Source organism: Gopherus evgoodei, chromosome 13 (assembly GCF_007399415.2).
Source record: "Gopherus evgoodei ecotype Sinaloan lineage chromosome 13, rGopEvg1_v1.p, whole genome shotgun sequence".
Lineage (NCBI taxonomy): Eukaryota > Metazoa > Chordata > Testudines > Testudinidae > Gopherus > Gopherus evgoodei.
Window position 1 is genome coordinate 20,533,577 of NC_044334.1, and position 13,582 is coordinate 20,547,158.

The 13,582-nt window shown below is 44.6% G+C and overlaps 1 protein-coding gene across 5 annotated transcripts in view; it reads left to right on the forward strand.

Moving 5' to 3' along the window:
* The first annotated feature begins 5,283 nt into the window (after positions 1–5,283).
* The window catches only part of GGT5 (gamma-glutamyltransferase 5), a 39,432-nt gene continuing 31,133 nt past the window's right edge, over positions 5,284–13,582 (forward strand). For 3 of the 5 annotated variants that reach the window (XR_004003008.1, XR_004003010.1, XR_004003009.1), the window contains exon 1: positions 5,284–5,625. Coding sequence is in view for 1 of the 5 variants with exons in the window: in XM_030583178.1 (XP_030439038.1) it covers positions 5,465–5,625 (161 nt within the window). In the remaining 4 variants the exon portion in view is untranslated. The remainder of the gene's footprint in view (positions 5,626–13,582) is intronic. The other 2 variants (XM_030583178.1, XM_030583180.1) reach the window with 2 other exon arrangements.

A 13,582-nucleotide genomic window follows, 5' to 3' on the forward strand; every position in this document is an offset into this window, starting at 1 on the left:
AGACAGTGCACCAGAGGTCAGAGATGCAGTGCAGTGATGGGGATTGAAGGGACCTTGAGGCTGTTATACTTTGACATAAGTTTCCACTAGTCAGGATTTAGCATCTGATCAGACAAATGAGTCCCTAGGTTGCTGGGTTCAAGTCTCTAACAGGAGAAGATTATTAGGGGAATTTGCATAGGGGTTACGGCAGGACGTTGGGAGTCATGACTTGTGGATTTTAATATTGGCTCTGCTGCAGTCTTGGATAGGGGCACTGTGAGGCTTACGTAGTGAAGGTAAAGCACTTTGCAATTCTTACATGAAAGGAACCATATGAATGTGAAGTATTATAACAGGAGCTTGTTTTGTTGCCTTTTATTTCCACCTATGAAGATCTTTGCCCATTCTTACATAGAAACCATATTCCACAGCCCTTTCCTTCGCAGGTGTTGTATTATCCTTCTGAGCCCATGCGAATAGGGCAAATATCCAGTGAAAATCCACCGTTGTCTCTACTTGACATTTATCTCCTTTTGCTAACTTGTATTCCCTTTTCACACCTCTGCTACAAGTGAGGCTCTGCAGCTGTATTTACTCCAGGCCTATACAGGATCAATCACAAAATGTTCAGGTGCCTCACACATTTTGGTAGGTTGTACTATTAACACGTTGATGTTTAAAATCTTAGCCCTATGTTGTCCCCCCTAAATCAGCATAGGGAGAGGTCCCTCTCCAGCTGGATCCTCCCCACTTTTTAGTGGAAAGGAGACCACGGGGGACCAGAGCCACTGAACAAGGGTATGGGGCCTCCTTAAGATACTCTGTGAATGGCCAGATTTGGGGCAGACCTTTTCTGCATAGCAACAATGACTTGATGGACAAACGTGAGGGGATGTGCTTTTGGATATTCCCCTTCTGCCTCCCTCATCCTGTGGATTTGTTCTTGATGGGGATGGACTGGGGCCTTGTCATTTTCCTTGCACACTGACTCACTATCTTGCCGTTTTAAAAGATGTTTTAAAGACTTGTTATTTGCAACTGCTACCTCTGTATGTCCATGGAAAGTTTTATAGGGATATGGAGGAAAGTGAAATCCTCAGTGTTCTTTATTCCATTCGTAGACCACCATTAACCCAGGTCCTGATTTGGCAAAAGAATCTTCACCTGGAGACCTTTATTCCTGTTCAGAACTCCACTGTCGTTAATGAGAGGGCAGGGTACTCAGCACCCTGCAAGCTTAGGCCCTTACGGTTCTGTTCATTCCTTTTACTAAATGAACGATGTGTATGCTACAGGATTTGTATAATTAAAGAACATTACCTATTGCCCTCTAGAGTCCCTCCCACTTCTTCCCCACACCCTGGATCACCAGAGCAGGGTTGTCTTCTTATCTTCAATCCCCTGAGGGGCCCTGATGACTTTTCTCATAAAACAGCTGGTTTCCGAGAGAGGCAAACTGCCATTTGAAAAGAGCCTCATTAAGGGAGAGAGAATTTTCATGGAGACTAGATTAGCATGTCAGGGACATGTTTGGCTCTCAGTTAAAATTACACTGAGCTTGCCAGAGTTCTTAGTTCAAAGAGCTGCTGCTGGAATGAGCAAGGAAAGTACTTGCAACACTCAGACCAGCTGCCTTTGTGACTAGTATGAGTTGATGTTGGCTTCCCCAGAACCTGCACCTTCTCTATATTGCCTCCTAGAGGTTGGGATTGACACAGCTACCACTGTGAATGGTCTGTGAGCTCCCCATATTCATCATTCTGACACAATTCCCTATAGTCTGTAAGCTCCTTCTTAGCCAGTGGCTCCTGCACCATTCCCTGTAGTGACTTCTTTTGGGAGAGGTTGGGACAGGAATAGCTGTGAGCTTCCCCACAACCCATTCCATGTAGAGGCAGTTGCTGGAAAATCCCAATACTGAAGTACACATGCATGGATAACCTCCTTCGGTGTCTTCTCAAAAACAAAACAAACCCACTAACAATATGAGTCCTTTCTCATGGACGTGACATCTTGTTCGGATAATTGTGGGAGTAGAACTCAGCAAAGAGATTATAGACTCCAAGGTGTAGGAATGAACTACATGCTGTCCTACAATGGAAAATATAGTAAATATTTGCCACCAGGATGTATTCTTAGACGAGGTGCTCTATTCTTATCAGTCTTAATAATACTTGGCAATTATATATCACTTTGCATTCTCAAAGACCTTCACAAACATCAGCTAATTAATCTTTACAGTGCCCATGTGAAGGACAATTTACTGTGAAAAGTAAAGTATTGGATGGTCTTGGATCCTGCACTGTTTTGAGCCGGCACTTAACCTCTTCAGGGTACTACAGAGCTGGGGTCTCAAAAGACTCTTCCATAGGAACATAGGAATCGTCATTCCAGGTAAGACCACTGGTCCGTCTCTTCCAGTATCCTGTCTCTACCAGTGCCCAGTATCAGATGCTTTAGAAGAAAGTGGTAGACATCCCATAACAGGTAAGTTTGGAATAACCTGCCCATAGGGGAAATTTCTTCCCAATTCCATCAGTTAGTGGTTGTTTAGCCCCCTTAAAGCAGGAGAGGGCTTATATTACTCAACTTTTTTTTTACCCTAGCTAATGTAACTGTGGAAGTTCTCATTATCCATTCAGATGTCTATTTTCTGCTTGGTAAGCATTTTCCAAATTGACACATCTTGAAAAGTTTGAGAGAAGGATGGTACAGAATTCCAAAAAAGAGGAATGATACATGAATAAAGGATTTTTAAAATTATTATACCAATTTGATTAATTAGACAGCAATTCTGTTAATGACTGCATTGAAAATTAAGAGGTAAATAAAATGGTTTGGGGCCCTGGGAATTGATTCTTACAAATTTTTGATTTTTGTGTTAGTAATTCTTAATGAGTGAGTTTCACTATATTTAAAATGGTCAGCTCTTGAAATCTTTCCTTTTTACACAGTTCTTACTCAGGCAGAATTCTCACTGAAGTGTGTATATCTGTGTATCTTATGCCTTTGAGCTATATTCTTAAATGTACAAGGATTTCACTGTCTGTAGAGACCAGCAGCCACTTTGTGTTCAGCAGCTGCAAACACTTGGAAGGTGGTAAGGTGATAGGGAATAGCCAGCATGGATTTGTAAAGAACAAATCGTGTCAAACTAATCTGATAGCATTCTTTGATAGGATAACGAGCCTTATGGATAAGGGAGAAGCGGTGGATGTGATATACCTAGACTTTAGTAAGGCATTTGATACGGTCTCGCATGATATTCTTATAGATAAACTAGGCAAGTACAATTTAGATGGGGCTACTGTAAGGTGGGTGCATAACTGGCTGGATAACCGTACTCAGAGAGTAGTTATTAATGGCTCCCAATCCTGCTGGAAAGATATAACAAGTGGGGTTCCGCAGGGGTCTGTTTTGGGACCGGCTCTGTTCAATATCTTCATCAACAATTTAGATGTTGGCATAGAAAGTACACTTATTAAGTTTGCGGACTATACCAAACTGGGAGGAATTGCAACTGCTTTGGAGGACAGGGTCAAAATTCAAAACGATCTGGACAAATTGAAGAAATGGTCTGAGGTAAACAGGATGAAGTTCAATAAAGATGAATGCAAAGTGCTCCACTTAGGAAGGAACAATCAGTTTCACACATACAGAACGGGAAGAGACTGTCTAGGAAGGAGTATGGCAGAAAGAGATCTAGGGGTCATAGTGGACCACAAGCTTAATATGAGTCAACAGTGTGATACTGTTGCAAAAAAAGCAAACATGATTCTGGGATGCATTAACAGGTGTGTTGTAAACAAGACACGAGAAGTCATTCTTCCGCCTTAGTCTGTGCTGGTTAGGCCTCAACTGGAGTATTGTGTACAGTTCTGGGCACTGCATTTCAAGAAAGATGTGGAGAAATTGGAGAGGGTCCAGAGAAGAGCAACAAGAATGATTAAAGGTCTTGAGAACATGACCTATGAAGGAAGGCTGAAGGAATTGGGTTTGTTTAGTTTGGAAAAGAGAAGACTGAGAGGGGACATGATAGCAGTTTTCAGGTATCTAAAAGGGTGTCATCAGGAGGAGGGAGAAAACATGTTCATCTTAGCCTCCAATGATAGAACAAGAAGCAATGGGCTTAAACTGCAGCAAGGGAGATTTAGGTTGGACATTAGGAAAAAGTTCCTAACTGTCAGGGTAGTTAAACACTGGAATAGATTGCCTAGGGAAGTTGTGGAATCTCCATCTCTGGAGATATTTAAGAGTAGGTTAGACAAATGTCTATCAGGGATGGTCTAGACTGTGTTTGGTCCTGCCATGAGGGCAGGGGACTGGACTCGACGACCTCTCAAGGTCCCTTCCAGTCCTAGAGTCTATGAGTCTATGAGCTCAGTACAGACTGTTACAGACGAGACACACACATACTATCTTTAGAGTAACTTACTTTGGTTCTTTTTGTTCGATCTCTGAATTTAAAATAAAGTCCATTCTGGTTGAAAGTGTGAGAGTTCACTCTGTGTAGAGAAAATCAAAGTCTGTGGCAGTTTTGTCTGAGGAAAGAATGAGTAAAAACTCAGGCAGCGATCTACCTGCGTGTTTAACTTTACTACCATGAGAGTCCCATTGTGGTCAAGGGGTACTACTCATGGAAGAAGTTAAGCACTTCTGTGTTTTCAGGATCAATGTATGAGTAAGGATCCCAGGGCTTAGCCCAAGGACATAGTCCAGGGGAGATGCATGATACAGGGTCCATACTGCCTCATCTACCTCTGCTTGGAGGTTTGCAGCTGGCACGTGCAGAGAATTAGGCTTTGTCTACACTGGAACTTTGTTGGCAAAACTTTTGTCATTTGGGGTGTTAAAAAAACACTCCCTCCAAATGACAAAAGTTTTACCCACGAAAAGCGCTAGTGTGAACAGCGCTTTGTCACCAGGAGCACTCTCCTGCTAACAAGGCCGCTGCTGCTCATTGGGGGTGGAAGCTTTTTGTTGGCAGGAGAGCTCTTTCCTGCCAACAAACAGCAGCTACACTGCACACCTTTTAGCACACAGCGGTAGTGGCTGAGCTGTGTTGCTAAAAGGTGGCTCTGAAAGCAGGGAAGTGTTATGAAAGATTGAAGATTTTCCCCTGAAATGCTCCAGGAGTAAATGGGTTAATAGTTTTCATCTCAACTTTCAAAGCAATCTTTGGAGTGTTCTGCCAAAAAAAGCAATCTATGTTCATAAGAGAGGAAAAAGTCTTACTGAGATTTGTGTGCGTAAGAGTGTTCTGCACACACATTTCTTAACAGACATATCAAGGCACTTAACAGACTGTTTCCTTCAAAGCCACTGTGGGGCAGTCAATGAGCCCAGTTAATGCGAGCTCCCTCCTATAGCTCTCGCTGCTCCAGAGCAAGACAAGACAAGAGTCTCCGCCAGACGCAAGCCTTTACTAACAACAGGACTGAAATCCTCTCTCTCTGCTGCACTGGGGAACGTCAGGATAGCCATGTCTACAAGGAAGATCTGCTGTCTTGTGCTGCTGGTCCTAGGGCTCCTGGCTATTGCAGTTTCTGTCATTGTAATCCTGGCGCAGCCCAAGTGTGCTCCTGGAAGTTATCTGCATGCTGCTGTAGCAGCTGACACTGAAATCTGTTCGGACATTGGCAGGTAGGTGCATGGACTTTTCTGTTTGGAACTTGTATATGTAGTGCACGATGTAGAGCCAGAGTGAAAGACAGGTAGATAATACTAGAGGTTATAGTTAAAATCAGCACTTCCCAGTGACTGAGCAGGTGGCACTGGGTTTTACCTTCTCCCCTAATCCTCAGTTTGAAGAGTTATGCCAGATACCTGAGCACAAGCTCCCGATCGTAGGTCAAGTTCAGTCCTGGTGTAAGAGGTCTGAAGTCAAACATTCTTAGCCAGCTCTGCATTTTAATTTAATTTTAAATGAAGCTTCTTAAACATTATAGAAACCTCATTTACTTTACATACAACAATAGTTTAGTTATATATTATAGACTTATAGAAAGAGACTTTCTAAAAATGTTACAATGTATTACTGGCACGCGAAAATCAGAGTCAATAAATGAAGACTCGGTACAGCACTTCTGAAAGGTTAGCTAGCGGCCCCTTGTCTAATGTGACCACATTGTCATAAGGGACGTGTCACTCTCATTGGATCCAAGAACTCATTACACTGTGTGGGACAGACCCTGACATAAAGATATGAAGGACTTTGGACCCCGTCAGGGTCTCGAGATGACACCTGCTAGGGGTGACAGGTATGCATGTAAACTCTGGCTGTCATGGTACAGTATGTTCTCTCGGTGACTTGTAGGAGGAATTGCTGACTAAATCTCTCATCTGGAGGGAAAGGTGGGTTCCTTCCTTGAGTGAGGTGATGGCTAGAGGGTTGAGGCTGGAGTAGGGTGCCCTCAAAGAGGCCATGAAGGGGCTAGAGGTGCAGCTAGCTTTGGAATTTGTTACACCTGGCTCAGCGAGTGGCCGAGTCAGGGAGGTGAGGGCTCAGCACCTCGTGTGATCAGACCCTGACCCATGACTCAAGCCACTTATGACAGCAGCAACATTTCAAAGGCATCATTTTCTCTTGTCTGCACTGAGTGTTTTGCTAGCATCCAGCCCTGACTCACATTTACGGCCACCATGGCCAGTCAGGGAGCATTGCTGTGCTATTGGAATAAGGATGGCCCAATGTTACAGAGAGTGGGATTCAATACCCGGCTTCAACACAGAGTTTCTGGGTGACCTTGGGCAAGTCTCTCACTGTACCTCAGTTCTCCCTCCATGCCTCACAGGAGTGCCATGAGGGTAAATCCATTAATGACTGTGAGGTGATTGGGTACTGTGGCGATGTGGGCCAGAGAGGTTTCTGAGACAGACAGATACAAGGACAGATCTCTAGCTAGCCTCAGCCAGACCTCACTTAGAATAGATTAGAATAGAATCATAGGACTGGAAGGGACCACAAGAGGCCATCTAGTCCAGTCCCCTGCACTCATGGCAGGACTAAGTATTATCTAGACCAGTGTTTCCCAAACTTGGGACGTTGCTTGTGTAGGGAAAGCCCCTGGCGGGCCAGGGCCGCTTGTTTACCTGCCCCAGCCGCAGGTCCAGACAATCGTGGCTCCCACTGACCATGGTTCGCTGCTGCAGGCCAATGAGGGCTGCGGAAGCAACAGCCAGTATGTCCCTTGGCCCATGCCGCTTCCAGCAGCCCCCATTGGCCTGCAGCAGCGAACCGCGGCCAGTGGGACCCGCGATCGGCTGGACCTGCAGACGCGGCAGGTAAACAAACTGGCCTGAGAGGTGTTTGTCCAACCTGCTCTTAAAAATCTCCAATAATGGAGATTCCACAACCTCCCTAGGCAATTTATTCCAGTGTTTAACCACCCTGACAGTTGGGAAGTTTTTCCTAATGTCCAATCTAAACTCCCTTGCTCGAATTTAAGCCCATTGATTCTTGTCCTATCCTCAGAGGTTAAGAACAGTTTTTCTCCTTCCTCCTTGTAACACTTTTTATGTACTTGTAAACCCCTCTCAGTCTTCTCTTTTTTCCAGACTAAACAAAACCAGCTTTTCAATCTTCTCTCATAAGTCATGTTTTCTAGACCTTTAATCATTTTTGTTGCTCTTCTCTGGACTTTCTCCAGTTTGTCCACATCTTTCCTGAAATGTGGCGCCCAGAACTGGACCCAATATTCCAGTGCCATGGTTATAATACATCCCAAAATGATGCTGACTTTTTTTGCAACAATGTTACATTGTTGACTCATATTTAGCTTGTGGTCCACTATGACCCCCAGATCCCTTTCCTAGGCAGTCATTTCCCATTTTGTATGTGTGTAACTGATTGTTCCTTCCTAAGTGGATTACTTTCCACATCTCTTTGTTTTCTGTCCAGCATTTCATACTGGACAATAAAGAAAATCCTGTTGTTGGTTGTATTTCTGTGTCCCTGCTTCAGGGAGCAGGGCTATTGCATTGCTGGGGCACATGCATGAAAGCCATGGGAAAACGAATGAAGTATCCAACTCAGCTAACCTGAGGATTTTCCTATTCAGATGCCAATGCTGTGGTGGGAACTGCTGTATACAGGTATCAGTCTGCTCCTCTCCTCCTTCCAGGCTTTCTCCCACAGTCACCTCAGCTGCTCCCAGGGCTTCAGCCATCGCCTTTATGTTGGTGACTTGGAAATCTACCTCACTACACCATACACTTCCCTGCTTCTGCCCATTTCCCACACATTCAGCTCCCTCTCTGACCTCTGACACAACTGATAATCTTTCCTTTCCTTCAAAACCTTTCCTTCTCTCTGGTTCCTCTTTTCATCAGCAACTGCACCACCCGCCCTGTCACATAGTATCATCCTGGAGCCTCATTCTGCTCCTACCATCTATCTTCTCACCAAATCCCACTGCTGCTTCCTCTGTAGCATCTCTGAAACCTGCCCTCTCCTCCTGGCTCACACTTTTGTGTTGGAGCTGCCATCGTCTCTTCCCCACCATCGCACACAGAGCTCCCTTCAGCCCATGTCGCTTTGACGCTATCCAGTTTTCTATCCCTGGATTTCTGTTTCAGTACTGAATGAAAGTGACTCAAGTGATTTCAAAGGCTCAAATCCCTAAAGTAAAAGCAGCTCTCCTGAACCCTGACCTAGTTATTTCCAGATTTTGAAACTTTGCTGGTTTTTATTCTTGAGTCAAAATTTTTTTTAATAAAGTGTCTGCCACATGCTTTACAGTGAGCAGCGATTAATGAATGGAGATGAGATTCCTGTGGCATGACATACTGCAGCATCTCACAAGCTTCCTGACTGTCTGATTAACAATGTTTAAATCAACACTTGATCTGAGCTCCAAGGAGCCAAAAGCAACCCAGGCCCCATCCAACTCCAATTAAAACCAAAGGAAAGATTCCATTACTTCAAGAGAAGTTCTACTGGGCCCCTTATAATAGGAGCAGCTGTTCCCTGTCCTGAGGACAAAGCCCTCTGGGCACTGCTCTTTCCCACTCTAATGAAATGTTTGTCTGGAACTGCACCAGTGAGTGAAGCTGGGGAGATGGGAGGATGCTCTTAGGAAAGTCTGTCTCCTTCACTGACCTGACCCTGTACTTGAACCTTGGTGGCAATATAACTCCAGGGTTCTACTCCAGACGCTTCAACTAACCTGTGGTTGGCAACTTACAACCTCTCTGTGCCTCAGTTTCCCCATTTATGATGATGATAATTCCACCTCGTGGATGTTTTTGGGGCTTGGTTTACTATAATGTTTCTAAAGCCCTTTAGATCCTTTAGAGAAAAAAGCTGTACATATGTGAAGTCTCACTGTCCTTACTGGCACAGATTCTGTGCTAGATTTATTGTTACTAACTCAGTGGCTAAGAGAAAGCAACTCCGGCTTCTGGTGATAAAAGGATTTCCAGTGCTGAAAGACGACTATGTCCCTTGTGGTGTAATGGTATGCTTATGGAGGATGGAGAGGGGGATAGGACTATTATATTATTGTCTCTTCCTGCCAATCCAGTCTACAGACTCTGGACAGAGAGTATATGTAGTAGATTGAGTAGGAAACCTGAGTGCATCCAAACTTTCCCTTTATGGGAGCCATAGATGTTTGAAATCCACAGATGTGAATTTTGTGGCCTCAGTCCAGCTCCAACAATGGGGCCTTTTTCCCCCTTGGCCCACAAAGCGTACAGATGAAGAAGTATCTAAACATGAATCCTGAGGAATCTGTTTGTCCTTAGCATTCTGCACAGAGGAGTAGTTAGACCTGGTACCATCCCCCACACATGGCCTGAATCTCCCAGTCACAGTGCATCCTTTCCCTTCTCTGCTCTTTTAGGTCATTATAACCCCCTGTGTGAGCATTAGAAGAGGCTTTTCCTCCCAAGCAGACAAAAAACTATGTATTCCCATCCCCGCCTGCCTCCCTTCATCTCCTGGTGGGGCTGTCTGCTCAGAGCTCTGGTCAGAAACCCACCTGCCCCAATCACCACCTCTGCAGTGTTCTGTTTTGCCTGCTATTGTTTCTGAAACTGAAAGTGGGGGCATGAGCCAGCAACAGGGGGTGACAGAGGATTTTGGAAAGGTAGACCACAGAAGAAGAGTTTGTTCCTAGGAGAGGAAAGGCAGGGCCAGTTGGGAATCACTGCAGCCGGGAATCCTGTCTTGACTTGACCTTCCCTCCCAGCTGCTATCAATCTTCCAGCCTCCCCAGTACATGCTAAAGAGAATGCTGGAAACTAGTCTCTTTTGAAGCAGCATCCCCCAAGGGCTTTGCTAGTTTCCTTGTGGCTTAGCCCCTAAAGGATGGGGGAGCTGGGAAGGCGAAAAATTTTACAACCAAGCAATGTTCACATTAATATGACTCCCACATCCTAAGCCAAGGATACGCTACAAAAGTCTTTTGCAGTTTTGAAGACCTCTGGTGTTTCTTGTGAATCTTTCTCCGCATCCTGAGGGATCTCCTCCTAGTTTAAGCATTATCAGCTTGGGCACTAAACATTCCATAGGAACAGCTGTCGCCTATACTCCTGATAAGCCATCTGAGTCAGCCAAGTCAAGGGCTGGTATTGTCCTCAGGCCCAAGCTTGCATGAAGAAGAAATATCTCCCAAGAGTGTTTAATGCCTTCACATTTCCAGGATTTACCCAATTTGCAGCTACTACTGCAGCAGTTGTTCGTTAACTGGCTTTAGGCAGGAGGCTCTAGAAGCTTTAGAGCCTCCTGCATCGTAACTAGGCCTGATTGTTTGACGTGGCAAAAAATGGGAAAATTTACAATTTTAGTAAAAATAGAAAAAAAGAAAGTCACAGGGAGGGGGCAGGGATGGTATCGAAAGCAGCAGCCTGGCTCCGATCATCTCTGTGTGAGGTAGAAATGGATAAGCAGGACTGATGTGCAGAGAAATGTGAAACTGCAGAGATTGGAGAGCTGCTGTGAGGCCACTAGGCTAGCCCTGCCTAGCAGCAGCAGCAGCAGCAAAGCCTACACATCTAAACACTTGGTTTTTAATTATAGGTGTTTACATTTAATCCTTGACTCCTTAAAATTGGTCCTTATCTGCCTAGACCTTTTTTAGCCTGTGCTTGAACCTCACCCTGTCTATGTGGAGGCCTATGCCTGATGTTTAACCTCATGTCTGTGCACACAATTAGCCTCTGGTGCAGAATGGTATTGCCTCCTCTGCTGTGCACCATACAGGTCCTTGCAGGTGTAAAAACAACTGATGGAAAAGGTTACAAATGCAACCATGGGTTCAGCAGGGATGCCTGGCTTCACCTGCGGCAGTTCATGGGGGACGGGCCTTGGTGGCCGTTCAAATCCTGTCATGTTATTAGTATGAACTGGGACTGTATAGGTCATTCTTGCAACCAAAGTCCTGTAGTGGCACCAAATCTTGTATAAAGGGGGTTAAATAAGGTGTCTAAGACAAGGTTACGGTTTGCTGGTTATGATTATGCTATCTGTATGCATGTATCATTTTTGTATTTAAAGTTGTAAGTATTGGCTCTGTTCTGTCTGTATTTCAAACTTATGCTATGCTTCTGTGACACCTCAGACAGTTTGGCATCAGCACTGCCTAGCCTGCTTGATGGCTCATTAAGGACCATCAGCTATATTATTGACCCATTGAGAGAAGGCAGATACACCTTGTGACTCAGCAAGACATGCAGGGACATGCCTATGGACAAGACTCTAAGGTTTTTCCATGCCATGTGCTGGATAGTTTGTCTGTGGAACAAAGAAAGAAAGGCAACATGACAAGAAACTATAAAAGGCTGTAAAAAGCGACAAAGAGTCCTGTGGCACCTTATAGACCAAGGGTCGGCAACCTTTCAGAAGTGATGTGCCGAGTCTTCATTTATTCACTCTAATTTAAGGTTTTGCGTGCCAGTGATACATTTTAACATTTTTAGAAGGTCTGTTTCTATAAGTCTATAATATATAATTAAACTATTGTTGTATGTAAAGTAAATAAGGTTTTTAAAATGTTTAAGAAGCTTCATTTAAAATTAAATTAAAATGCAGAGCCCCCCGGACCCGTGGCCAGGACCTGGGCAGTGTGAGTGCCACTGAAAATCAGCTCATGTGCCATCTTCGGCACATGTGCCATAGGTTGCCAGACCCTGTTATAGACTAAGAGACGTATTGGAGCATAAGCTTTCGTGGGTGAATATGCACTTCATCAGATGCATAAAAGGCTTCTGCAACTCCTCCATCTTATTGAAGAATCCTGCTTCTGACCTCTGGAGAGACTTTGCTACAAACTGAAGCTCTAAACAAAGGACTGAATGACCTATCCCAGCTGTAGATGTACTCCGGAGACTTGATTTGAACCTGCAGTTTATTCCATCACTGCTATAAGCCTGAACCAAGAACTTTGCTATTACTGTGTGTAATTGATTCCATTTAACCAATTCTAGCTCTCCTCCATATATTTTTCCTTTTATGAATAAACCTTTAGATTTTAGATTCTAAAGGATTGGCAACAGCATGATCTGTGGGTAAGATCTAACATATATTGACCTGGGTCTGGGGCTTGGTCCTTTGGTATTGAGAGAACCTTTTTTCTTTTACTGGGTTATTGGTTTTCATAACCATTCGTCCCCATAACGAGTGGCACTGGTGGTGATACTGGGAAACTGGAGTGTCTAAGGGAATTGCCTGTGTGACTTATGGTTAGCCAGTGGGGTAAAACCAACGTCTTCTCTGTTTGGCTGATTTGGTTTGCCTTGGTGTGCAAAGGAACCTCAGCCTTGGGCTGTGACTGGCCAGCTTTAAGCAATTTGTCCTGAACTGACATTCTCAGAAGTGTCCCACCAAAGCCAGCACCATTACATATCCCACGAAAATAAAACACATAACTGGGACACTGCTGTGAATTTTTAAAAAATGCAATTACACAGGGCCTTATGGCACTGCGTAGCCAGCCAGGGTTGTAAGACCCCTGCTGGGAACAACCATCTGGCATTGTGAGGAAGATGCTGGCTTGATCTTCTGTTTGTGATTGTTCTCCACTGTGGTCTCTGAATCCACCATAAGAAATCCCTCTGGATTCCTCTGCAAGAGCTCCTCTGGCTGTGGCTGCTTTAACAGACTGGAATGAAATGTGGGCGTGGAGTGGAGCCAAGCTCTTATTTATTCTCCTTTGCTGCTTCCCCTCCAAAGGGATTGGTAAACTCTAAACAGTCTCTCCCTGTTAAAAGACCTTTGCTCGTCAGTTGCTGTTCTTGCTGTCCGGAACCCTCCAAGGGTCAATGCTCAGTGTCTGATGCTGCTGAGAATAGAACAGAGCCCTGATATTAGTGGTGCTGCTTTGCAGCTCTGGATGGTGCCTGTCCTTTGAATTCTGCTGCCTTCTTTGCAACTGGTGCTACAAGTCCAATTGTAGAGAGAAAAATGTGTAACTGGGCAGGAGTCTAGTGTGTTGGGGCATTCTTTCATCTACGAGAGCCAGTGAGAATTGCAGCCTCTGATGGAAATCCAGGATCAATGAAACCACAAAACCTACCCTAGTTACAGGAAAGGTTCCTTTAAAAGTGCCATGTTTGCCGAGTGTCTCAACCCTCACAGTCATAATCAGTAACAGAACAG